Below are 25845 nucleotides of genomic sequence, written 5' to 3'. Positions count from 1 at the left end.
GATTAACATGTGACAGGCATGTGACTGAGTGATCTGTTGATTTCAGATGAAGTAGCAGCTTTTGAAATTAAGAAAAAGGAATGTGAAGAGAAGAAGCAACCAATAGGCATTGATGAGATTGTTAGACCGAGGATACCACTGTCTGCATGTCTAGAGTCATTTAGTCAAGCAGAAATAGTGGATGATTTTTACAGTAGTGCAATCCAAGCCAAATCAACTGCTTCAAAGTAAGTGTCAACTTTGCAGTTTTTAACTTGACCATGGCAAAGATTGCTGTACTGAATTCAGTTCAAGTGAATACATCTTTGACAGCCTGTTCATCCTTAGTTGATGTAATGCAACTTCGTTGAATGCGTGTCTGTGTAAAAGCCACCCTCATAGATTCATATTCAAGTGAGGCACCATTTTATTGTGAAATTTCAAAACTGAAGAAACTACCCATGGCTACTCATATGAATTAGATGAAGTTTCGATCAGGCAGTGGTATGTCCAACTTTTCTCAGTCAACAGTTCACTGAAAATTATGCTGTTACCATATTTAGGGGTAGTTCGGTTATTAGTTCTCAGGTCCTTGCAAGTTGTAGTATGTCTTGCACAGTGAAGTCAGTGGCAGTAGCTTTGTAGTTACTGCCATGGTGACTACAAGTACAGTCCTTCTTGTCACCACTGACGTGGTCATAACTTTAGTCTTCATAAATGTTGACTTCAGTAAAATTTCACCTTTTATTCTTTCCAGAACAACAAAACTTGCCTCATTTCCAGATTATTTAATGATTCAGATGAAGAAATTCACACTCAGTGATGACTGGACACCAAAGAAACTAGGTGAGCAACTTGCATAGCATTACATCAACTTTATTCCTATTGCCTCCAATGCAGAGAGACTCCATGCAGAAAAGAGATTTTTATGAATGTAGTAGATATTAGCATGTTCAAAGGACAGTATGCTTTTTTGCATTCACTGACTTAATAGAAAAATGTTATGCCTTCTTGAAATCAACTATGAAGCCATAATAGGATCAACATCAAAAAATCATATCCTTGTACATTAACTTGTGAGCATATATATCTGACAGATATCAGTTATCTTTATCCAAATGGGCTCACTTGCAGTTTAATTATATGGTTATGAATATGGAGAAACCAAAAGTGAAAACAGTGTCTTGAAATATGTTAAATTAAAATGATTTACCTGAAATTGTACGGTAGAATCAACTTTTACACCATTAGTGACTGAATGAAATGATTTTGCACTTTTTGACTGTTTGTCTTTAGATGTGAGTATTGATATACCAGATGAATTAGATCTATCATCACTGAGGGGCAAAGGTCTTCAGGCTGGAGAGACAGAGTTACCAGAAGGTGATTGCCCTCCACAGGGTAAGTTTGTAACACTGGTATATGGTGATGCTGTTTGAATTCATCAGGATGTGTGTCCATGTTTTCTCAAATTCAGATGGGGCAGACTTTCAAACTCTTTAGTAACTTTTCATGCAGTATGGCTCCAACAACACTTTTGAAAAGAATAAACCACTGCTTCATCTTTAATCTTAATTATTCAGAGTCCATACATTCAGAAAGTATTTGGAACCAATGTCAATACAGTACCATGACATGAATTTCCTGACATTAAAGGTATACAGTCACCTGTAATCTAAATATGCCCATATATGGTCAAAGGGGCGTTCCTTGTATTCAAAATACCAGTGTGAGGGCGCTGTTTTTAAAAATCAGCCACCCGCTTAAAATCTGTGATTGGTTAGATTTTCTCTTTCCATGGTAACTGTGGCAAAATTGGAACAGGTGACAGTATACTTTAAAGCTGCTACAAGGATATTTATTCTGAGATTTGATTAGTTCGCATTTGATGGAATTAAGTGATTGAGAACTGGAGATGACAGTAGTTTGAAGTCAGTATTCCGTAAATGTGGTCAAATGAGCATTAAGAAGTAGAATATCGTGAATGTGTGCGTGTATAATTCCTAACAGAACCTCAAATCAATGAAGCAATAGTGGAACAGTTGGTTAATGATGGGATTTGACAGAGAAGGGTGTAGGAAAGCTGTCTACCACACTAACAACCAAGGAAGTGAAGCAGCCATGGAATGGGTATTCCAACACATGGAAGATCCTGGTAAGATTTCAACCAGTATGCTCTCTGTACAGAAATCTGACCTGTCACTGTCAATGTAGCATGAGAGTTTGCTGTACATCTGTTAGTTTAAAATTGATAATAACTTCTCAGAAACTATAATTTATCCAAAGCATAGAAAACTTTTTGCATTGGAAGACACCGCCTCTTACTTTAAAATGAGGTACTATAGTGATCTTTTATTGTACATAGCATTATTGTTGAAACCAACTGTGGATCAATGGCATTTTAAGCTTTTCAGTCTTTGCCGGTGCAGAGGTTCAACTTTTCCTTGGAAACAATGAAGTTGTACCATCATGTGGTTTAGAAAGGGTTGCAGAATGCAGTGGAAAATCAAGCTAATATCTGATGAAGGCCCCCCAGTCGATCTATATGATAGAGAGATAGGTTTATAGTTTTAGTCAATCCTTGATACATCAACAGTATACTTTAGAGGGATATTGTTAACCCCATGTAAAGAGAATTGTCATCTAAAATTTTCAGAATGAATGATGATATGTGTGTCTTGCAGACTTTGCTGTGCCACTTCAGTTAGGTGGAAAGAGCAGTGCTGCCCAGCCTGTGAGGGAACAAGATCTGGCCATGATAATGAGCATGGGGTTCACTAAAGAACAAGCCACAAAGGCACTCAAAGCTACAGTAAGCATTTTGTTGATGTATGAGTAACTTTGTACTGTGTTTTCAACAATCATGAATTTATTGGAAATGATCTTGAGAGATCCTTAGGCTTGTACAAATAGTGATGATGATGGTGACAAAACACACATTCTTGTGCTTATTAGCCTCTTCTGGACTTGGAAAGTGCACTTATAAATAATCACATTTGTACACTTTCACTGTAGTGCATTGACAGGCTTCATATTTGGTGGGGACTGTGGTCATTTAAAATGACTGGGTATTCTTTCAGGACAACAATGTTGAGAGAGCTGTAGACTGGATATTCAGCCATGCTGATGAGTTGACATCTGATGCCATGGAAACGGAGCAGAGCGGCCCGGAGTACAGAGATGGCAGTGGAAGTAAGTGACACTTTCTTCTTTGCGAATAGATGTGAGACTATACATCCTTTATGTGGTGTACAAAGCCAACATCAAGTTAATTCCAGTGCTTCCTCAACGTTGTCTGCCAGTCCATTGTGGTTTGTGTATTTACTATATGAGGTCACCAGGACCGGCAATATGAACAGGCAGTGGTCTGAGCTAAAGAAACAAGCAATATATAAAAACAGATAGTTGCCTTTACCTAGTCTACCGGTAATGATGGCGATCCTCAGTCCTTCTGTTTCTTCTGAACAATGATAAACCAAGACCAGAAGATCCTTTGCTCAATGAAGCTACTGACAGTCAGCCAATCCCTGTAAGCAAGGATAGGGGCGCCCTCTAGCGACATATCTTCAAGTTTATCCTTTATCATACCAAGTGAAAATAGGAGTTTCAAAAATTTTAAGTATAGCTGAAAAATGGTTGAGGAAAAATTGATAAATGCATATAAGATGTATTAAATTAAACAGTTATATTACTAAACAAATGTTTGTCAGGCCCACTGCTCGGTATTCTTGAGTATGTGCGATGTTGTATGACAGTATGAGAGCTATATTTTGTGATTGAAACCAATCTTTATGAGTAAATTGGCATATGAATATGTAATTCATTGAGTAAGATCATTCCTTTTTCTGGAGTGTGTTATTACCTTCTCGTGTCTATTTATAGACAGAGAAGGTATTAGAGTTGAAAAAACAGTATGCTGGTGTCAACTACTTCCGTCTGTCAATACTTCCGTCTGTCAAGATCCGTTGACGTCATGCTATTGTGATGGGTCATATCATAAACTGGTGGGGGTGTTTATGGCTCAGGTTGAGGTGTAGTAGAACGATTTTGAGCTGTGACAAAAAATCAAAAGGACTTAGCGGCATATAGCCACAGTGTTAAGCCTTTCTCCAAGGTTTCTTAGTTGACTACGATCTATTACAGACTACTGAGCTGACGTTAGGGGTACTCACTTTGTGTTTGCTCACTCTGTGTGCGCTAGTGTTTGGTACTGAGTTGCGTGGATATCCCCTCATGGCCTCACGTGATATGGGCCTGTTGCATAACTGCAGATGATCATATGCCTCTGAGTCTGAAAACCGTCATTGTGTAAGCCTGTCGGCATTTTCCTTGCATTTTTTCTCATTAATTTTGCAAAATATCGGCGAGTACCTCAATATTTCAAGATAACTCTTTCTTCCCAATCGTTTCCTTGAGTTTCAGAGTCATATGAACGAAAATGAGTGAAAGTTTTAGACAGGAAAATCGGACGTCGGCCATGTTCATGTTTACAGTACAATCAGAAGTTTATGTGGAGGAAATAACTAACAAACACTGTTCATGATGCCCGCCCTCTAGAGGCAGACCTTCCTATATGAAGTACCACATTTGATGCTTGTGGAAAGCTTGACCACACAAAGGAGCATTTAAACGTTTAGAAAATGACAGATTGAAGGTATTCTGAAAATGTCAAATACTGAGGAAAAATGTGCAAATATTCAAAATAAACAGGTTAACTGACTGGTCAGCTATAAAAAACAATGAAAATGTTTATGATCAAAAGTTTTTGAGATGCGCACATTTTAACAAATACAGAAATTATTAACATTATAAATATAAGACCAAACTATTTTTTCAGGGATGGGACAGGTTGGAAATGAGGGGTGAGAGACAAAGGCACTTCTATTGCTGCATGTGGATGCAGCCACACCATTTCATTTACAGCATACTTATTCACTGTGTTGTGTTCAAGTTCCATATTGTACTGACTGTCATACAAGGATAACATAAGCAAATCAAATCAAATTAGAAAAGGATCAATGCTGTTAGTGTTGTGTGGATTTTGCTGAACATGGCTGATTTTAATATTTCGCCCTATATATTTGGTATCCGGCAAAGGCATATTTTGATGTAAAGTCAAAATTAAGACTACATTGCTGACAATATATGTTACCGTTTCTGCATGAACTCTTCTTTTTTAAATTAAAGTATAGTAGTACTTCGAACAGATTAACAATTATCGTGATGTCAACCCATAATTTTACATCACAAAGACGTAATTCTGCCAATTTTTTTGTTTTTCAGTCATTTTATAAATTTTGCACTGCACAAGTGATTGAACAAATTGCAATGTTTGAATTTGTAAACTCAAAGAATAAAAATCCTTTGGTCACAGATTAAATTATTTTTTGAAAAGAAATTTACTCTTAAACACTTTTAGCATATATTCTTTACACGGTCATGTATTTCAAGGAAAATATGCCTATTAAAAACAGTAATTTCTTCACTTTCAATTTTTTTCAATACTATGACAATTATCAGCCATGAGGTTTTACAAACACAAGACCAGATAAGCGTTTTTCATCATTTCCACAGGACTCTTTGGAAAATCCATTAAAAACAGTTAAAAGTGACTTAAAATGATCACTTGGTATACATTAAATTTACAGATGCCAGGTTGTGTATTTCACATGCACTCAGGTCAGTAGGGAAGTGCGTCATTACTATTTTGGACTGTTAATTCTTATTTCTGATTATTAACTTTTTTCCACATTGAACTATCTTTAGGCAGTTTATACTGTAGCTTAGAATTTTTTTGATTGATGTATTTAATCATCTTTTGGGTTCTTTGGGTCCATATCCCACCTCATGCCGCATCATCAACTATTTACCAACAACTCCATGCCAACAACCAATTACCTGACCTGGCCACACATTAGAGAAGGTACAGCGTCATTGACGGTATTTTATAACAGTTTGTTGACATCAGACTTGTCATGTGATCATTTTGGCAGTGGAAAAATAGTCAACCTTTCCAAATGTAAGGCCTCATAGCTAACTGTGCCTTCTACTGAATAGCACACATACTGTGTACATGATCAATCCATATCCTTTCATTTCACTTTCAGAATACAAACTGGTAGCATTCATAAGTCATATGGGAACATCAACATCTTGTGGGCATTACGTATGTCATGTACTGAAAGAAGGAAGGTAAGAATAATAGAGCCTCATCCTCCAACCTTAGGGACTGAGATGGAATGTCTCACACAAGTTGGTGAATTTCTGTGTCAGTTATTATGAGACAGAAATTCCCCATATAACAAACATTATTACTTTTTGAAATGCTAAATCTCCATGTCAATTCCAGACAATTCTCAGGGACAGATATCCAGACTCAAACTTGTACAATGTGTTTTTGCCTACTACCTGTTGGGGCTTATTTTGAGCTCTTGGAGTAAATAAAGTTTTTCACTGGCTCAGTTTTGTGAAAATAGATAATTTATTTTTCCCCATAGAGGTAACATAGGGATGGCAGCATTTTGAATTTCAAATATCGGTAAATATTGGGGAATTTTTACCTTCTCGTGTCTATTTATAGACAGAGAAGGTATTAGAGTTGAAAACCAATATGCGCTGTCAAGAACTTCCGTCTGTCAAGACTTCCGTCTGTCAAGATCCGTTGACGTCATGCCATTGTGATGGGTCATATCATAAACTGGTGGGGGTGTTCATGGCTCAGGTTGAGGTGTGGGAGAACGATTTTGAGCTATGACAAAAATCAAAAGGGACTTAGCAGCATAGCCACAGTGTTAAGCCTTTCTCCAAGGTTTCTTAGTTGACTACAATCTATTACAGACTACTGACGCTAGGGGTACTCACTTTGTGTTTGCTCACTCTGTGAGCGCTAGTGTTTGGTACTGAGTTGCGTGGATATCCCCTCATGGCCTTCACGTGATTTGGGCCTGTTGCATAATCTGCAGAAATGATCATATGCCTCAGAGTCTGAAAACTGTCATTGTGTAAGCCTGTCGGCATTTTCCTTGCATTTTTTCTCATTTAATTTTGCAAAATATCGGCGAGTACCTCAATATTTCAAGATAACCCTTTCTTCCAATCGTTTCCTGGAGTTTCAGAGTCATATGAACGAAAATGAGTGAAAGTTTTAGACAGGAAAATCGGACGTCGGCCATGTTCAATGTTTACAGTACAATCAGAAGTTTACGTGGAGGAATTAACCAAACAAACACTGTTCATGATGCCGCCCTCTAGAGGCAGACCCTCCTATATGAAGTACCACATTTGATGTTTGTGGAAAGCTTGACCACACAATGGAGCATTTAAACTTTTAGAAAATGACAAACTGAATAAGAAGGTATTCAGAAAATGTCAAATACTGAGGAAAAATGCGCAAATATTCAAAATAAACAGGTTAACTGATTGGTCAGCTATGAAAAACAATGAAATGTTTATGATCAAAGTTTTTGAGATGCGCACATTTTAACAAATACAGAAATTATTAACATTATAAATATAAGACCAAACTATTTTTCAGGGATGGGACAGGTTGGAAATGAGGGGTGAGAGACAAAGGCACTCCTATTGCTGCATGTGGATGCAGCCACACCATTTCATTTACAGCATACTTATTCACTGTGTTGTGTTCAAGTTCCATATTGTACTGACTGTCATACAAGGATAACATAAGCAAATCAAATCAAATTAGAAAAGGATCAATGCTGTTGTGTGTTTGCTGAACATGGCTGATATTTCGCCCTATATATTTGGTATCCAGCAAAGGCATATTTTGATGTAAAGTCAAAAAAATTAACACTACATTGCTGACAATATATTTTACCGTTTCTGCATGAACTTTTCTTTTTTAAATTATAGTATATTAGTACTTCAAACAGATTAACAGTTATCGTGATGTCAACCCATAATTTTACATCACAAAGACTGTAATTCTGCCAATTTTTTTTGTTTTTCAGTCATTTTATAAATTTTGCACTGCACAAGATGATTTGAACAAATGCAATGTTTTTGTTTTTCAGTCATTTTATAAATTTTGCACTGCACAAGATGATTGAACAAATTGCAATGTTTGAATTTGTAAACTCAAAGAATAAAAATCCTTTGGTCACAAATTAAATTATTTTTGAAAAGAAATCTACTCTTAAACACTTTTAGCATATATTCTTTACACGGTCATGTATTTCAAGGAAAATATGCCTATTAAAAACAGTAATTTCTTCACTTTCAATTTTTTTCAATACTATGACAATTATCAGCCATGAGGTTATACAAACACAAGACCAGATAAGCGTTTTTCATCATTTCCACAGGACTCTTTGGAAAATCCATTAAAAACAGTTAAAAGTGACTGGAAATGATCACTTGGTATACATTTAATTTACAGATGCAGTTGTGTATTTCACATGCACTCAGGTCAGTAAGGAAGTGCGTCATCACTATTTTGGACTGTTAATTCTTATTTCTGAATTGTTTAACTTTTTCCACATTGAACTATCTTTAGGCAGTTTATACGTAGCTTAGAATTTTTTTGATTGATGTATTTAATCATCTTTTGGGTTCTTTGGGTCCATATCCCACCTCATGCCCCTACATCATCAACTATTTACCAACAACTCCATGCCAACAACCAATTACCTGACCTGGCCACACATTAGAGAAGGTACAGCGTCATTGACGCTATTTTTTTCTGTACTACCAAATTTGACAGTGACACCTCCCATTTTTATTTGTGATTTTGAAAGAGAATGGCATAAGTTTTACTTGAGGAAAATTTTAGCAAAAGTTTAAGTCTTTCATTTTCAAGGCACGCACTACCACAAGCTAAACTGGCTGTAAGATACCGGCACTGCATGTATTGACCCAACTTCTTCCATCTCTTTTCAGGTGGGTGATCTACAATGATAGAAAGGTAGCAGTGTCTGAAAACCCTCCAAAAGACTTGGCATATCTGTATCTCTATCAAAGAGTATGAAATGTGACAGGATGAACGGTGCTAAGTGTGTGTGCTTCATAACAGTGTTAAGAGCTGTGACTGATTGATGGAGCATGTTTGAAATATCGCATTTGTTGTGACTTTCCTCGCTGAAACGTGTCAAGTTACTGACGTGGTTGTCATTGGATGATAAGGTGATAAAGAGTGGTGTTGTATGTGAGTTAATACAGCATACTGGGTCAGTAAGGAAAATTCATAGTATGTTGTATTTCCAAATTTCAGTCGTGACTCGATCTGTAATTTGTGGTAAAACAGATCTAAAATGAAGTGAATAACTATATCATACTTTCATCAACAGAAATAATTACTTGATAAGATAGCTTTGCCATTGACATTGTTGGCTAATGAATATGCAACATTTCAGACATCATGTGTACATGTCACTGTAGTTGAAACGCGTACATTACTTGGGGTTGTTGATAAATATTGGTTTTTTCATGTAATTTATTTTGCACACAGCAAGTAAAGAAGAAAATATTTGAATGCAAATGCAATGTTATTAATTTTAAATTTGTGATGTGTTCCACACTGTGGAAAATTCTATCCAGTCTCTTCTAAATGTTCATGTCCAAGGGCATGTTTTTTCTTCTTTCATGAATTTTGTGACACACTGAGATTATGAAAACAGTACCATCACTTTGGCCTGTGATATTTCTACCAGTACATTGAAAATGTTTGTGAATGACCATTATGGCTAAAAGTGAACACTACTGTGTTCACGCGACGGCGTAAAATTTTTCAGTCTGTTGCAAATTTATGAAGTACAAATTTTGTTGTCATTATTATAAGTGGTGTAATTTATGATTTGTAATTCCATAAAAAATTCATCTGTAGGGTTATGTGAGAACAAAGATTAGCTGCGACAGTCAGCATATGTCAATACATTAGTGAAAGGTGAATTTACTCATTTTTTAGCCGATTTTTGTATTTGCTTGTTGGCATATCAGGTACTGTCTGACACAGTTGTAGCAAGAACAACAGTAACAAAATAAGTTTCTGTACCTCTTTTATTCTTTATCACATAAAGGACATTTTGTCATGTTGCTGACAATTCTTTTTTGTATGCTCAATAAATACAAAATCTCAAATGAAAAACAAGCTCTGCTTTGTATTTTGTGTCTTCTTTAATGAACAGAAAATAGTAACTTTTTAAAAAAAGGAAAGTTCATCAACTTCCTCTACCATTGTAGGATTTTTCACTTTTTCCAATGCCATCCTTCTACAAGAACAGAAGCTGTAACTTTTTGTGATATTTTCATTATTTTTGTTCAAGAAAAAAAACAATATTTTCTTCTTCTATAAGGTATGTTGATGCACAGTATTAGCTTTGCTAAAACAATGCATTGCGTTCAATAGGCAGTGCTGCTACTTGTTAAACCAATTCTAGACTCAATATGGTAGCCAACAATAACAGTGGATTTTAAATGAATAAGCTGCATAGTGGTTGTCCCTACATGATTTTGGGAGGAGGACAATAGTTGTTTTATAGACAGAACAAAAATAATAGAAAATACACCAAAAGTTACAGCTTAATGGACTTTAAGTCAAAATTATCCAGGTTTCTCAAGGATGGTGATTTTTTCAAACAACAGATGCTTTAACTCTTCGAAGAAAAGTTTTTGTAAAAATTGAAAACACTTTGTGCCTTTGTATATGGAATAAAGATAATAATGGACTCTGTATCAGATTCAGTGCCACAAGAAGGCATGTGGAGCATTTTCAAAGTCCTCTTCCCTTACAACAGATATTCAATATCACTTGTACAACATTAGATCATACACTCAATGTCCAATATCATATAGCTAATCAGCTAGGCATGTTCCTATGCAATTACCTAGCCATATTGTTAGGTGAAAAAGTATGAGAATTCATGGCAAAAACATGGACTGTAATGGTATACTCTTGGCCAAAATAACATTCTGTGCAAGTGACTGCAGACACAAACACTGTTTTTGCTCGGCAATACTGATACTAATCAAGCATAGATACCACCATATTCCATGCTAGTTCTCACAATATATTGCAACTTGGGTGTACAATCTATTACAGTATTGGTTATATTGAAATGTACTGCAGAATTGACTTGTTGTTGTGTAGATGAACATCAAAGGCAAATGGATGGCACTTACAAATGATCTGATAGGATACTGACATTCACAATATGCACTGTTCAATTGGTGAATGAAGTTAGATAATCACAAAAGGCATGTCCAGAGAATTCTGTTCTCCTGGCCAGCAGCCCTGTGCATGACACTAGTGTTCCAGCGTATGCACGAGTTTCCGCATTATGATTTTGCTTTTCACATTACGTAGACATAATGAAGTGTTCTGTATGCAAGCACGCATTTTATGGCAGCCGTTGCTGTAGAAAGTCCAATTTAGATTTGAAATGGGACACAATGTCCATTCCTTGCACCTTGGAAATTTGTAATCTCAATCTGATTCCATGGCTGATGATGTATTCATAGCTTTGCTGTGATTGGCGGTTGGCCAGTGCACAGGATTTCAAATCAGCACTCCAAGGGATTCAACAGAAGCATTGATTTTCTTCTGTTCTTCATATAGACCTTTGAATGGTCTCACTTGATGGCCAATCACCTCCTGTCATGAAATGTCAAACAAGAATATGTCACAAATACAAGTGAAATACTGAAAAGAAAAATACCCATGGATGAGTTGAACAGTCATTTTTTATTGCCATTGGAATAATTATTCTGTGTATCATAAACACAAATAGTTCAAGGTTGTTGTTTGCTTTTGGGGGGATGTGTACTTTGCTTTCTGTAGCAGTGATGTGATTTGGAGAAGGGATGATTGCATAAATTTGGTACTGTATTTTACCCTGCTCACACTCAGTGATCTTGTTTTCTGGAAAGTGAGATTCATGTTGTGTTTTCTTAGGGGCATGGTGATGCCAATAGCGCCCTCAGTGGTGTTTTTGCAACATCAATACCCCATATAGTACAATTTACATGGGCTCATTTCTCCCTGTAGAGTGTATGACCGAATGGCACGACAGCTTTCTGCACTTTGATTCAAGAAAACTATGATCTTCCCAAAAATATATCCCATGTTTCAGCCAAGTAGGCATTGCTGACATCTCAAAACCTGAACAGTCAGAACTATTTCCCCGATGATCTAGTCAAAACCTGGAAGATAATAACAAGTCCACACCCATTTAACAATTTTCTCACACAGTCTGGTCGCATAACTTATGATTTCTAAAAAATTAATCAGACTGCTGCACAGAAAAATGGGAATAAAGGGTGAACCCTTCAAATTATTTACAGTTCTTTCTAAATATACCAATACATACCTTGGCTTTATTCTCTGTGAGTGGTACAATGGTTTGGAACATGAAATCTACATTCTTCAGAATGAACTCTCTCTCGTGCATGTATCTTTCATTGGTGGCAAACGATGCTAGGGTTTCTATGTAATGCTTCAGGACTTCATTCAGGCTATCAACTGTGTCATAGTACAGCTGTGGAGAAAAAAGCAGTGGATGATGAAATGAGTTGTCATATTTGTATAGTCACATACCAGTATATGTATCACAGTCACTCCATGAAAGTGACTGTGGATGGATTGGACTGAGTGGTAGATAGGTCTACTTTGTACTCGTTTTGCAGTTTGATCTCAAGACTGTCACTTTGAAGACAGCACCAGAAAATTTTATTTTCAGGACATGAGCAGGAACTAAAATTATGATAGAAAGGGCAGTTTTACGATCGATAATTCGAAAATGCATTCTTAATCTGTTTACAACAACAGTTCTTTTCATGTATGGTAGGACAGACACAAAAGATAATAGAGTTTTGTTAACTTAGTCATGCTCAGACCAAAGTTTGTTAACATACAGATACCTACTGATCCAATAACTCCATACGCAATGTACAATATATATATATTGCAAATGGAACTTGAAACTTTTATATTCTATTTTTGTGAGGGTATGCCAGCACTGTGCATGACAACACACCAAACTGAGAAATATTCCTGATAAGAGTTTCCATGTAAAAGGTTGAGATGGAAAAGCTAGAAGCGCACTAAAGAAATCAGAGATGGTTAATTCAAAGCATTGCTGGGGAACTGACAACAGTACAAAGTTTCACCCACAGCGTAAGACTTACTAAAGTACTGCCTTACCTCAGGTATGTACAAACTCATCAGGTTATTCAGGAAGTTCATATAAGACTTAGCAAACATGATAGTTCCTGTTGAAAGACTGACCCAACATTTATCTGAAAGAAACAAAGATTGTAACACAACAATAATTAAACCAATTCAAATATGATAGGAAAAAAAGTTGCTGTATAACAGTTAAAAACACCACTCAAACATGTGGCTTATGGGAATTCAGTTTTTTCACATCATTTATGGGATTCTCAGTGAAGAATCATGTAATTTTTGGTAAACTTGATATATTTGAACTTCAGAAGACCAAAGTACCAAATTAACAAGTGTACATTTCCCACTTACCAGTACACTACAAATGAATATGAAAAGACTTGTATGATCATGAACTCTATGCTATGATAATTGTACAGAGTAAAAGGAAATGACAGCACTGACTACTGGGGAAGATGATGTGTGTTCTCACCATAAATTTGAGAATTAAAGTTGTGAATTCCATATTGCACCATTTCTTGAGCTAACTGAGAGGCTGCATGTGGATTTTGCATGTTGGTTGGACGCCATTTTTCATCCTGTTAAACAACATAGTGCAGGTTTCATGAACTGGTTGTGATAAACTACATTGCTCTACAAATACTCTACTTCCAAGTTCCAGTAGAAAAAGTACATTAATTAAAACACATTTTCAAATGTAATTTTTCACATTAAAATACCAATAAAATACTTCTATTTCCTCAAAGTCTCATCTAGATTAATACAAAGTATAACAAATCACATCTCACTGAAAATTGGAAACTTGTCATACACATTTAAAAACTTTGTGAAACCAAAACTTCAGTGTAGTTTGTTCCTCTTTAATTATGGCAAAACTATTTATTATTTTTTTAGATTTTTTTTTTATTTTGAAACCATAGCTATGATACACGAGTAAAATTTTTTTAAAACAATTCATCCTGCAGTTTTTTATTTGGTATGTCACTGATTCTACCATGTTTTGTCAGATACTGTACAATTAATGATCTTTACACAGTAACTACGATAGAATTGTAAGCCTTATTTTAGCATCGCAACAACATATGATTGGTATGTTCAAGGAAAAACCAACATCCTACATCAAAATACACAATAACAAACCAAACATTGACCACTGGGTTATTGCATTTTTTGCAATTATGTGTGTAACAATTGTCTAAATGATGCCTTTACTTACCACTATTCTATGTTTAACTGCTTCCATTAATTGGTCCTTATTGTATCTGATAGTGTCACGAATACCTTTCAACAACAGACTGTCTAACACAAACGACAAATCCAAGCCAATATTGCATATCTGAGAAAACAAAACAAGAATTTTACAGTCTAACTTGATGCAGTACAGTAATAGTGCAGAAAGACATGACCCCTGAGTCGGTTTTAAAAGACAGTAACTGTAATGAAAAATTGTACACCAGTACCATGTTGGTAAATGTTTTTCTAATATTAGGGAAATATTTACCACCACAAACTTTCCACTACAATTTCTGTCTTTGTGCAACTTTTGTCCGAAATGTGACATCTCAAATTTTTTTTTCAGATTACCATGTCTGTGCTGAGGATCATATAACTAAATTACAAAACTATCAATGTATTCATTCATACAGTGCATTCCACAGCAAAATTCAAGAAAACAAAACCTCGCCAGTATTTGCAGTGAATTTTTGACCACTTGGACCCATTTTTGATCCATGAGATTGCCTGTTACAATGATAAGTAGGTTACAGAGATTCTGCCATAAGTCTGATCTTTTACAAACACATGCCTTTAACTCTCTGCTATGACAACATCAAGGCAGCACAAAATTTTCAAACTATCATTATGATCTGAAAAGACCAGCTTTGTTTGCAACAATTCCTTGCCTATGTGTATGAACTCAACTAAGAAGTATGATTCTCAGACTCAAGATTTGATTTTACAATTTAACAGACAGGACTTTGATTTTGTAATACAGTAGAACGTTGATTATCCGAACACTTAGGGGGACATAGTATTTGTTCGGATATGCGAACAGTTCGGATATGCGATCTTAGGGGGTATTGGTCTACTGACGGGCTCACAAAAGACACGTCCACACAAAAACGTCACTGCACAAAGCCTTGCACACACGAACAAATCACACAAAACTAGTCTTATGCATTTGAATTTCTTTATAGTCGCGCCAGCGGCTTACTGATTACGCATGCGCTTATTCATAATATACTATGCGAGTAACCGGAAGTGTACCCTTCTTTCATGGGCGCCGCCATGTTTTTTTTTTGAGTACTCGTAAATGAACAAATACGAAACAAATTACCATGATATAACATGCCTTTTATAAAATATACCTCTTTTATTAGCCAGTAAATGTTAATTTACACTTTGTATCGTTGATATAGATAAACGGAGAAAACTGTCGTGCATATGAACGGGGCATACGCAAAGAATGCTGGAATTGAATTATAGAAGAGCGCCCCCTGTGTCAATAATTAGATTCAAAAATTGCAAGTTTTTAGACGGAACGCTATAGTTTTCAGCTTGCAAGTGGAAGGTGGGCAGTGTGGTTACCATAATACGTCCCTTGTTTAACGCAATAGGCTGTTATCATTGTAAAAATTGCCAATTTTTGTCCAAAATTTTTACACGCTACAGAAAATCTATACCTGCCCTGCTGCAGGGTTTGACGTCGTGTAAGTACGTGAACTGCTTTCATCAGAGGGAAACTAGGCATAGTTGTCATATAAACGTTTATGAAGTAACAATTACAGTTTTATCATGAATCAATACAAATAACATTGCCAATCTTAACCCCTGGCACGACACCAAGGGCTGAGCCCTATATTATTTTAATAAAATTGAAGAAAACTGCTTACAAATATACAGACAATAAAGATTACATGTTCATCTATTATATAGCAAACAGATACAGCGCACGTTGTACATGTAAATGAATAAAAATCACGCACTGAACAGAGACACACTTCGATGTCCGCAGACAGTTCAAAATCACTAGGAAAGTTCACGTTCACTACATTAAAATATGCATCGGTGTACAGGAATGATAAAGTCCAGCTTGGAAATGAAATTTGGTTGGCTTTCTTCTTACTGTCTTTTGAAGAATGATGTGATCGATGACTGCTTTGATGTCTCTTGACGCTGACGAACGGCCGTCTGATGCAAACTCCGCAACAGCAAAAGTTGTGTCGGCTCACAGCTCGGTTGAGCTTCCAACCACAGCAGACAGCGTGAAAACATATCAGCAGCTTCACTGTTGCTTGGAATCATTACGGCGGGCACGATGTTTTCTTTATCATCATCGTCATCGTCGTCTACCGGGTCAAAGTCTTTTGTTGATGCCTGTGCCGACTGTAGAATTTCTTCGTCGTCGAGCGCGTGGCAGCTAGGGTCACCTTCATCGACGTTAAACCACCCTGATATCTGGTCGCGATCTCCCTCTGGCAGTAAACTGATGACTTCATGTACAGCGGTATCTTGTTCGTGAAAACAGACTTTTCCAGGGCTTCGTCATTGGCCATCTTCATAACTTTGCGTTTCACACCAACACTGCTGTCCATGTTGCTTGCAAAGACACGTAACTTGCCCTTGGCCTTTTTGATGTCGGTTATCGTAGATTTCCCGACTCCAAACTCACATGCAAGCTTGGCAGCACTTTCACCTTTCTCAATGCGATCGATGATACACAGTTTGGTGTCCAGATCGAGGACGTTGCGCTTGCGTTTCAGTGGAGCAGACATGATGACGTAGACGTGAAGTTGGTTGATGATAGCGGGAGTCGTAGCAGATTTGATGTTCGCTGATCTTGTTAGATTTCACGAGTGAAGACATCTCTCAAAAGTTAGAGACTTTATACTTTTCGTGCAAGCTCGTTGACACATTGTTACAGAAAAGGAAGGTGTTGAAAATGACCGACACAAGCGCGGTGTTACTGTTGCGACCTTTCTGTAAGGCCGACACTACCCCCGACAAAATAGGCGGCCATGATGTAAACATACCGCTGTGCATTGTCTTTCTTTCGTTCACAGGCGGTGATCGCAATCAAAAATCAATTAGCATTCACACCTCTCCACACCCAAACGTATAAAGACAAAGGACTAATGTGCGGTAAGATTGTTTAAAGAAACACTTATATTGTGTGAAAAGCAAATAAGTGGTAACCGTACGTACATGTATGTCAGATATCTTACATGACATGACCATCATAAGCCGCCAAGAAAAAATCGGGGGACATACTGTGAGTTCGGATAGCTGAACAATTCGGATAATTGACGTTCGGATAATCGACGTTTTAGTGTACTCTGTTTACCTTCTGACAGTGTCTTCTAGCTATGTTGATACATTCAGCCACTGTGTCTAGGTTAGACTTGCTGGCAAAAGCTTGGTTGGAGAAATGACCAACAAATGTCTGCAACTCTTGCTTTGTCCAAACTACAAATGCTGCAATACAAATAACACATTCCTTCCGTCTTTCATCACTGGTTTAATGAGTACAACTGCATTTTTCAAAGTAATGGGGCAACGATAAAGTTTGGTTCTCAAAGAGGTCAATTCAGGTTGGGCGTTAATCCATTTTTCTAATGATATTGCAGTTACTGTAGTCAGCCTTTTCGTTGAATATGGGTAAACAGCATTTCATGGATGAAATATGCTTTTTACAGTTAAGTTCCCAGAATTTTTCAAAAACGTGAGAGATTTTCTGGTATTTCAAACCACACTGAATAAAATTGATGCCATAAACTCAACAAACTGCTAAAAGTGTTCTTTATGAGTATCTACTCGCCTGAAAAACAACCTGTCTTGTCAGCAAACGCTTTCTGGAATTCTTTGCCGGTTTCTATGAGATGAGTAAAGAATATACTGCAGAGTTTGTTAGTGTAGACACTGGTAGCGCCCTCTATCTTCAGCTTTCGTACAGCCAGTTTGATGGCAGCTGTTCTATGCTTCAGAAACATACTGCAAGCCTGTAGGAATAATGGAAGGAGACATTTTGTGGCTTTGAATACTGCTTTTTTTATCTGAATCCTTGAACTGGAAAGTTGCTGACAAATAAGAATTTTCATTGTATTAAAAGCAGAGAAAATACACAATACAATTCCTGTGGTTTTAAAACTATTCTCAAATTATGCCAGGCATGATACATTTATTTCTTGCATGGTGAAATCTGGAATAAAATCAAATTTGTCCGGCCCATATAAAGTAGATATTACTGTTGGATTACTGTTGGACAAATGACCCACTTGTAAAGACTCCCTCTAATTGTTCCAGCAACATGAAGAGATTACCATGGATTGAACTACAAAATTAACAGACAATTTTTTTTCAATTTCGTTGTTTGTTGATCTTTACAGTATTTATTGGTGCTCCTTATTATGTTGGCCTTAACATCTTACCACTCATTCATGCATTCATTTTATGATGATAGATAATGCCCTTACTGAATTGAGATGTGTCTTCAAACCAGATCATGATACTTACTGTGGTATGTTTACCAAGTCTGATTAACTGCATTACAGCTCTTCTGGTAATCCCTGGTCCACCGCGTAATGATCTGTCCGCTGTGACCTCCATTTCTTGTATTAGAACTTCAGTGAGTTGTTGAACTCGATGATCTAGCCTTGCCCTGTTATCAGATAAAATGTCAATAATGTTCATGAATCTTTTACCTTAGAGAAACCGTTTATTTCCTCTCTATGCTGTATAATGAATATACTTCTATATCATAAACAACAGTGTAGTTTTGGCTAACTGAATGCACAGTCTTGTTTTCTCAGAACTTTAATTCCATGAACTACCGAAAAATGATTAATGCAAATGGTTCTGAAAAACATATTCAGATTTCCACCTTCAAATGTTTATTTTGGATATCTAATGTTTTCACTTGTTCTTTTCATGTAAATTAATTTCTAAGAGACACCATTTTGACAAAGACAGTCCTGAACTTATCATGATCAGTCTTACTGTATCATTGTCCTTGACAGATCTGAGAATAAGTGAAAATAAAGTTACATACACGACAAAACACTCAAACATTTACTGACCTAAATTCTTTCAATGCTGGGGATGATGGGATTGTTGTAATATGATCATAAGCTGTGAATGAAAACAAACAGCAAGTGATGAAAACTTCTAAATCTTGACACAACTGTAAACAGAGGGTTTCATTTGGTTCAATATCAAAATAAATATCAAAACTGAGATAAACGTGCCATTTATAAACAAAATTGAGTACAATCAGGTTTGCCTAATAAAAGTATCTGCTGAACTGATCAAACATTGTTACATTTAGGAAGTCTCTCAAATCAGTCACTGCATTGGCCAAATTGATGATTATCAAACCCACATTTGAATGAAGGATTGCAAATCTAAAATTTCCTAGTACATTCACCAGGACTGAAGGAACAAAGAATACCTTGTATCTTCTCAAAGAACCTTTACTCATGTTAACAAGTGCCATTAACTTACTTTTCTCAATGAGATCAACAGCGCCCTCAAAGTCTCTTTGAGCAATGCAAACATCTAGATCTTCTGGCAATTCAAGCAGCCAATCAACTTGTAAAGGGTTTGTATCACTTGGAACATTGTAGGAGCCTCCACCTTCATAAAATGCTGTCAATAACAATAACCAACATCAAGCATTTTGATTACTTTAAGAAATTTTATAACCCCTCTCCAGAATAATTAAGTGCATAATTTTGTCATATTTATTTTTCACAATCAACTGTCAAAATAGCAAGGAGCATGCGTTTATTCGACTTGCAAGGATGCGTGTCTAGCACTCTCCAATTTTTACAGAACTTGAAAAAGTATCAAATAAAAAACATTCCCATCACACAAGAATGATACCTTTTCTTTAGAAGACTCATAGAAACCTAAAGTATTATCATGATTAGGCATTTAAGGATGTAACATCTTGATCTGAGTTGGAAGAGACACATCAATACTTACGGTTTGATCTGTCAAAGGTATCATTCAAGTACTGTTCAGAGATTGTATCTTTCTTGTGGCCAGAGCTTGAGGACCCTGTTTTTAACTTCTTGGTTTTTTCCAAACAATCTAGCCACTCGCGCTGTCACAGAAACAAACACAAACAATAAAATGTGAGAATCGGTGCGACATAATTTCTTTTCTAAATTGTCAAACACTGAACTCTGATACAAAACACTGAAAAGACATTAACTTTGAAGCAAAAATTAACGAATCTGACTTCAACTGCCAGTTTGAAAAAGCAGATGTACCGTATAAAGTACACAAAATATGCAAGACACGCATACCTTATTTAACATACCAGTATATAGGCATTTACTAAGCCTTTAACATTTTTTTGCAATTGTATATTGTTCTGATGTTAATGTCAAGGTTACCAGGGGACAGGGTTCAAAGGTTTAACACACAGTGACCTGAGTCACAATGTACTTGACACAGAATATATGTCATTAGAAATAGTGAAATTGATTTTACATTCTATAAATTGATATTGAATACAACACATGTTGACAGACAAAATATAGTAACTGGATAAACCTATCAAAAATGTTTACCTTAATTTTGGGACTACTGCACTGGTACATATGCTGTTCTGGGAACATCAAAACTTTAAATGCATTCTTCACGGCTAAAAATAGGAAATTTCAACATAGAGATGTCTTCAACAATATTTTACAACATTATTATACATCTACAATCGAGGACAATGTAAGTTTGCCTGTGATAGAAATTTTCATAATAATCTCATAGTACATATTCTATTGAGCAAGCTGCAGATTGAGATACTGCTCAACCGCTGTGTTATTATTTACAATGTCTTTCAACAAACCTCTATAGCAAGTGAAAGTTTACAAGAACTCATAACCAAATTGACTTTAGATTTATCATAACACCCCCCCCTCCACCCCACCCCCCGGCATTCTTGAAGATAGCAAAATCAGATAATGTACTTACGTCCAACATCACGTGCATTAACAACAGCTAGATTGTCTAACTCGAACAGTCTCTGAAATTTGTACTGTAGAGGTCCTCTCCTGTCGAAAAAATTTTTGTTAAAAGAGAGTTAAGTAGATAGCTTACTTTTCACGTCTTACACGGTCAATTCTCTGTCATACATTAGCGACCTGTTAAGCATCTACCAACCCAATCGACATCTTCGATCTGGAAATAAATATCTGTTGGTCGTTCCTAGATGCACTTCTAAAACTTTTGGAGATTGCACATTTTGTTGTATAGCACCAAGGTTATGGAATCGTCTTCCGCAGCAACTTAAAGATTATAGAGTCTACGTTGATTGAGAGTTTTAAAAAGGGACTGATTCCTCATTTGTACACTAAGGCTTACAAATCATACATGTAAAGACTTTGTTGTATTGTAAAGCACCTATGGGCAATTTTTTTGATATACGGTGCTATATAGATTTTTCATTTATTATTATTTATTAAATACTGCATAAAATTGTCCAGATCTTGACTGCAAATTCCCCCTGGAGAATAGATCTGTCTGACCAGCCGTAATTTACTGCATGAACTATCTATTTTACGGTACTGTCCACTGTCCAAACAACGTCAAAATGCTGGACATTACCATGTCAGGTGACAACAAGGAGGGGAAGCATAAAAAAAGACAGATACTGACCTGTTTGGTATGTATGTGGTGACCAGGAGCCCGTCATTGAGTAAGAACGCATGAACTTTTGCTATTTCCGTGAAATTATTGGTTTCTAATTCAACTAAATCACCTTCATGGATCAAATACCTGCCTGGTACTTCTGTGATACCCTGAAAAGAAAATCAGCGATTTTGTCCACATTATGAAGGAGTTTGAATAATTGCAACATGGCTTTTTGAAAAGATCTCTCATTCACAATTTCACAGTCACTTGATAGACATGTTGATGGTTAATTTAATCAAAGTGAAAGTTACAATGTCAGCACTCATGTAACTGTGAAAACTCAGGATCGAGGAATGTACCTTTGGTATGAGTCAAGAATTTTTATGCCAATTTAAATGTACTGATGAAAAAAACATTTCACACATTAAAGAGTTATTTTAAAAATTTAGCAAATACTTGTGTGAACTTTCTGAACAAAAAGCAATCATTCTTGGGGAAAAATGTAAAGTGATACAGTATTTCATTCCACTGTTTAAGTATCCTAAGTTGTGCTGAGCTCTTTCATTATAGAATACCCTGTAAGAATAGTAAAGATCAATTCTCACTTTGAAAAAGCATACTTGCATGCATGGAAAACAATTCAACTGATAGTGCAGGTAGCTTGTTTGAATTCAGTTGATAGAAAATTGGAAAGCCTACAGACAACCTTGAGAAAGAACTCCTCAGAAAGTATACTCACTGTCAGTCCTTCAACTTTTTCAAGAAGGGACGTCAAAGTTTTTTTCTTTTCATCTTTTTCTTTCTTACTGGCATCATCTGACTGACCATCATCTGTAAAAATTAAATACACAATCACTAAACTATACCTTATTACGATACATATATCGAAATGAAATTCAGCTACGCTGTACAGAAAAGGTAAGACATTCTTTGTTGAATGGTTGCACTCTGTCCTTTATGAATACACAAAAAGAAAGCTTTCTTGAAAACAATATCAGTTCCTCTACTGGGGTAGTCTTCATACTAAAAGTGACATACATGATTGTAAACAGCAAGATTTTAACATCCATATGACATGTGTACTAACAGTCCTGATGAATATCAGAAATTAAAATTGACGGGCACAATCATCAGCAAAAGGAGAAGTTTTAAAGTTACAATAAACTATTTCCTATGCTACCTATTGCAGTATTTCATCTTCAAGGTATTTTACCAGATGCAACAAAATGTTTGTAGAGTATATAAAAAAGGTGTTCCTATGCAGCAGTAGTCAATACATCTCTGTAACCATTCATCAACAAGTAAAGTTTATAGAACGAGATAGGGTAATTGTATTTGATCATAGTCAAAGTGGGTACAACATATTATTTTACAGAATGTGTCAGTTGGCTAACACTCCACTTTCTGCATCATATACACAAATATATCAACTTCACTGATCATGAGAACTTTACAATGAGACCTGCCAGTTGAACCTACATCCACATCATATGGTCAAACAAAACCATTGAATCAGAATGGATTCCACAACAGCTTGGCAGTGAAAGGGATAATATTTAATATATCGTGCCAAAAGAATCAAATGATTTCAACACAAACAATATTCCATACCTGAAGCTGCACTAATTGACATATCCAGGAACTGACCGACTAATGTCTTCTGTTCAGTCAGAATGTGACTCAACTGGTACATCTCACTCTCCAACACTGAGACAAAAGTTATTAAGGAACAGCACTGTATTGTCAAATCATCTCCATTTCCACTCCATGAAAATTTATCTAAATAACTTATCAGTAATCACTTCTTTCATACTGTAATCTTTTTATTTTGGCAGAGTATGCCCGGTTTCTCAGATGTGTATACCTTGGAAGAGTCTATTGCCTTTTCCAACATTATCTAACCGCTCTGTAACTTCAATGTATAGATAGTTTGAAATTGTCAGTGTTTTCATACTGTATATCTACTTTAAAAAATAGCAAATTTGTGATAACAGCTCATGATAGTACTAGGAACAAATGCAGAATACCAAGATCATGTTTAGTTTTACAATGATTCAATATCATCCAAGATATATGTTTCTGTTCATTTATTTATTTATTTATTTATTTATTTATTTATTTTTTTTATTTATGTTTCAGGATGTACAACCTAGGATAAGCAAGTTACTACAATATTCCAAATTGGTCATGATATTATGTGTACCAGGAATAGTTTAGAACAAGGAAATCAAACCGGTCTTTTTTGCTTACTGAAAACCTGATATTTATTACCATGCCCCAAGATTTCCCTTCACTATTCCTTCCACCTAACAAGTGTTCTTATAAGATTCTATCTCAATAGGGCTGTTCACAGTTTACGTCATTGTTCTCTCAATCTCATTAATATGCAAAAATAAATATCTGTCTGCATTTTTAGATTTCACCTTTGAAATGTACGCACGCAAGAATGATGAAAACACATCTTAGTAGGATTGCTAGTGCAACAATAAATACTAAAAGCCATATTCACGACTCAGAGTACAAGCTGCAAAAACAGCCATGCATGCAACATTGATGAAATTTGTCCGCATTTCAAGCAGCGCTGTTCGATGTCGCGTGCATACATCTACATTTAGTAACAAACCTGTAACCATGAATAGCGCTATAAGACAGTACCGATATATTTCTTAGGTGTAAGGATACATGAGATCTCCTTTCCTGTCTCAATGAACTGCGTATAGTTCTTGTAGACATTTTTCTTCATGGCCACTGCCGTCTCATCGTTAAGATTTTGAACTCTTCTGCGATGATCCAGCAAGTCTTTGTGGCCATCTCCGCCAGAGCTGATATCACGTACATCTGAATTATGGAAGACAAATTAGAAGATAAAAAAAATATCACAAGCCATCAAGACATCCGTCTTTTCTCTTATGCCTATTTTTGTATGCAACATATTTCTGTCTTACATAATTAAGTCACAAAAACTACCGGTACTGGCAAATAATATAACACAATATTATGTGGAGAAATGAAAGGTGTACTCAAACAGTTTCTTCAATCTTCAAAACGATCTTTTTGAAACCGACGTTCCGGCAATGTTAGCTACATTTGTTTTGAATTTTATGGTGAATGGACAGTAATGCACTAATCATTTAGATTTTTTACATAGAAGGCTCGGAGACAGCATTGTTTATTGTATTTGATTCTAACTTCAGAAACCATTATACTTCAGCTATTAAAGAGAACAACAATTAGGATACTGTAAACTGAATTGGCATCGTGGTGCAGAGATACAGTTTAACAGAATGGTAATCAAGTCGTAATCAAGCTGGGTCTCCGTTATAAATTGACGATGATCTATCTTACAGTCATTTTAAAATGTGGCCTACAATAAAACAGCGATTGATGTATACATATCACAACTTCATATACCCCGCCCACCTGGTCAACTCGAGCTGTCAATATTTTAGTTCACAGGAAATCCCACTTCCATGATAAACGCTAACAACGATATTGACAGCCCTTTCGTACGAATGAAAGCATGCACATTCAAGAATTGTAGTCAGCAGTGAATTATATGTTTCTTTTGAAATTATCAGGGCTACAAAAATTAAATTATAACTACTGTTTGAACGTTTCGCGGTTGCAGTCACGAGCGAGAGTCGCGAGACGATCCTGTCGTCCGCTCGACATTAGCATCTACTCTCGTTGAACCGATCAGCAAGGGATGGTGGTAATTTTACTCAGAATTTTAAGAAATGTGTCTCTAGCACAGATGAGACTGAATATATCATTCAGTAGACCAGTAGATACTCACATTTATCGGCGTCAAAGAAAACATCGGAGAGTTGCTGCTTTATGCCAGACTGTGCCATTTTGAAATGTCGCCCTCAGCGGTCTTTTTCCATGAACCTCGTACGGCAAGATCGGTTGTCATCTGTCTTCAAGAACGGTGTAACTACATCCTTCGAATCCTTAACCGTCAATATTATGAATTCATAGAAGAAACAAATAAGAATAAATTGTAATTAGCCTGTCATATATCTTTATCTGTGAAAACACAACGCATTCATCATTCGGTAGAAATAAGTCCGGGACTCGAGACAAGCCATTTC

General features: G+C 36.2%; 2 protein-coding genes across 2 annotated transcripts in view; one reads left to right on the top strand and one right to left on the bottom strand.

The window, feature by feature from the left end:
* Positions 1-10084, top strand: part of LOC139136772 (ubiquitin carboxyl-terminal hydrolase 5-like) — a 19900-nt gene extending 9816 nt beyond the window's left edge. The window contains 9 exon segments of the mRNA XM_070704599.1: positions 47-227; positions 737-825; positions 1276-1380; positions 1990-2030; positions 2032-2134; positions 2664-2791; positions 3060-3171; positions 6087-6171; positions 8878-10084. Coding sequence (XP_070560700.1) covers positions 47-227; positions 737-825; positions 1276-1380; positions 1990-2030; positions 2032-2134; positions 2664-2791; positions 3060-3171; positions 6087-6171; positions 8878-8965 — 932 coding nt within the window. The 3' untranslated portion in view covers positions 8966-10084.
* Positions 9976-25830, bottom strand: LOC139136773 (exocyst complex component 8-like). The gene is made up of 18 exons (XM_070704600.1): positions 25548-25830; positions 24434-24589; positions 23363-23458; positions 22491-22582; positions 21776-21918; positions 21092-21171; positions 20692-20765; positions 20099-20219; positions 19616-19759; positions 19192-19243; positions 18629-18773; positions 17934-18114; positions 17460-17590; positions 14334-14453; positions 13590-13695; positions 13136-13230; positions 12303-12470; positions 9976-11587 (listed from the first exon to the last, which is right to left on the bottom strand). Exons 1-18 carry the CDS (start codon positions 25603-25605, stop codon positions 11492-11494), a joined length of 2058 nt encoding a protein of 685 aa, XP_070560701.1. The 5' UTR covers positions 25606-25830; the 3' UTR covers positions 9976-11491.
* Between the last annotated feature and the right edge of the window lie 15 nt (positions 25831-25845).

The sequence above is a fragment of the Ptychodera flava genome, chromosome 7 (assembly GCF_041260155.1).
Source record: "Ptychodera flava strain L36383 chromosome 7, AS_Pfla_20210202, whole genome shotgun sequence".
Classification (NCBI taxonomy): Eukaryota; Metazoa; Hemichordata; class Enteropneusta; family Ptychoderidae; genus Ptychodera; species Ptychodera flava.
The sequence above is the reverse complement of the archived record's forward strand: the minus strand, read 5'-3'. Positions and strand labels throughout refer to the sequence as shown.

What these genes read in the sequence shown, in the direction of transcription:
- LOC139136773 (XM_070704600.1), bottom strand. Translation starts at nt 25,605, where the DNA reads ATGGCACAGTCTGGCATAAAGCAGCAACTCTCCGATGTTTTCTTTGAC. An exon ending in ACCACATACATACCAAACAG is followed by an intron (nt 21,172 to 21,775) that starts GTCAGTATCTGT and finishes TTTTTTCGACAG; the next exon opens with GAGAGGACCTCTACAGTACA. An exon ending in TAATGCACGTGATGTTGGAC is followed by an intron (nt 20,766 to 21,091) that starts GTAAGTACATTA and finishes TCCTATTTTTAG; the next exon opens with CCGTGAAGAATGCATTTAAA.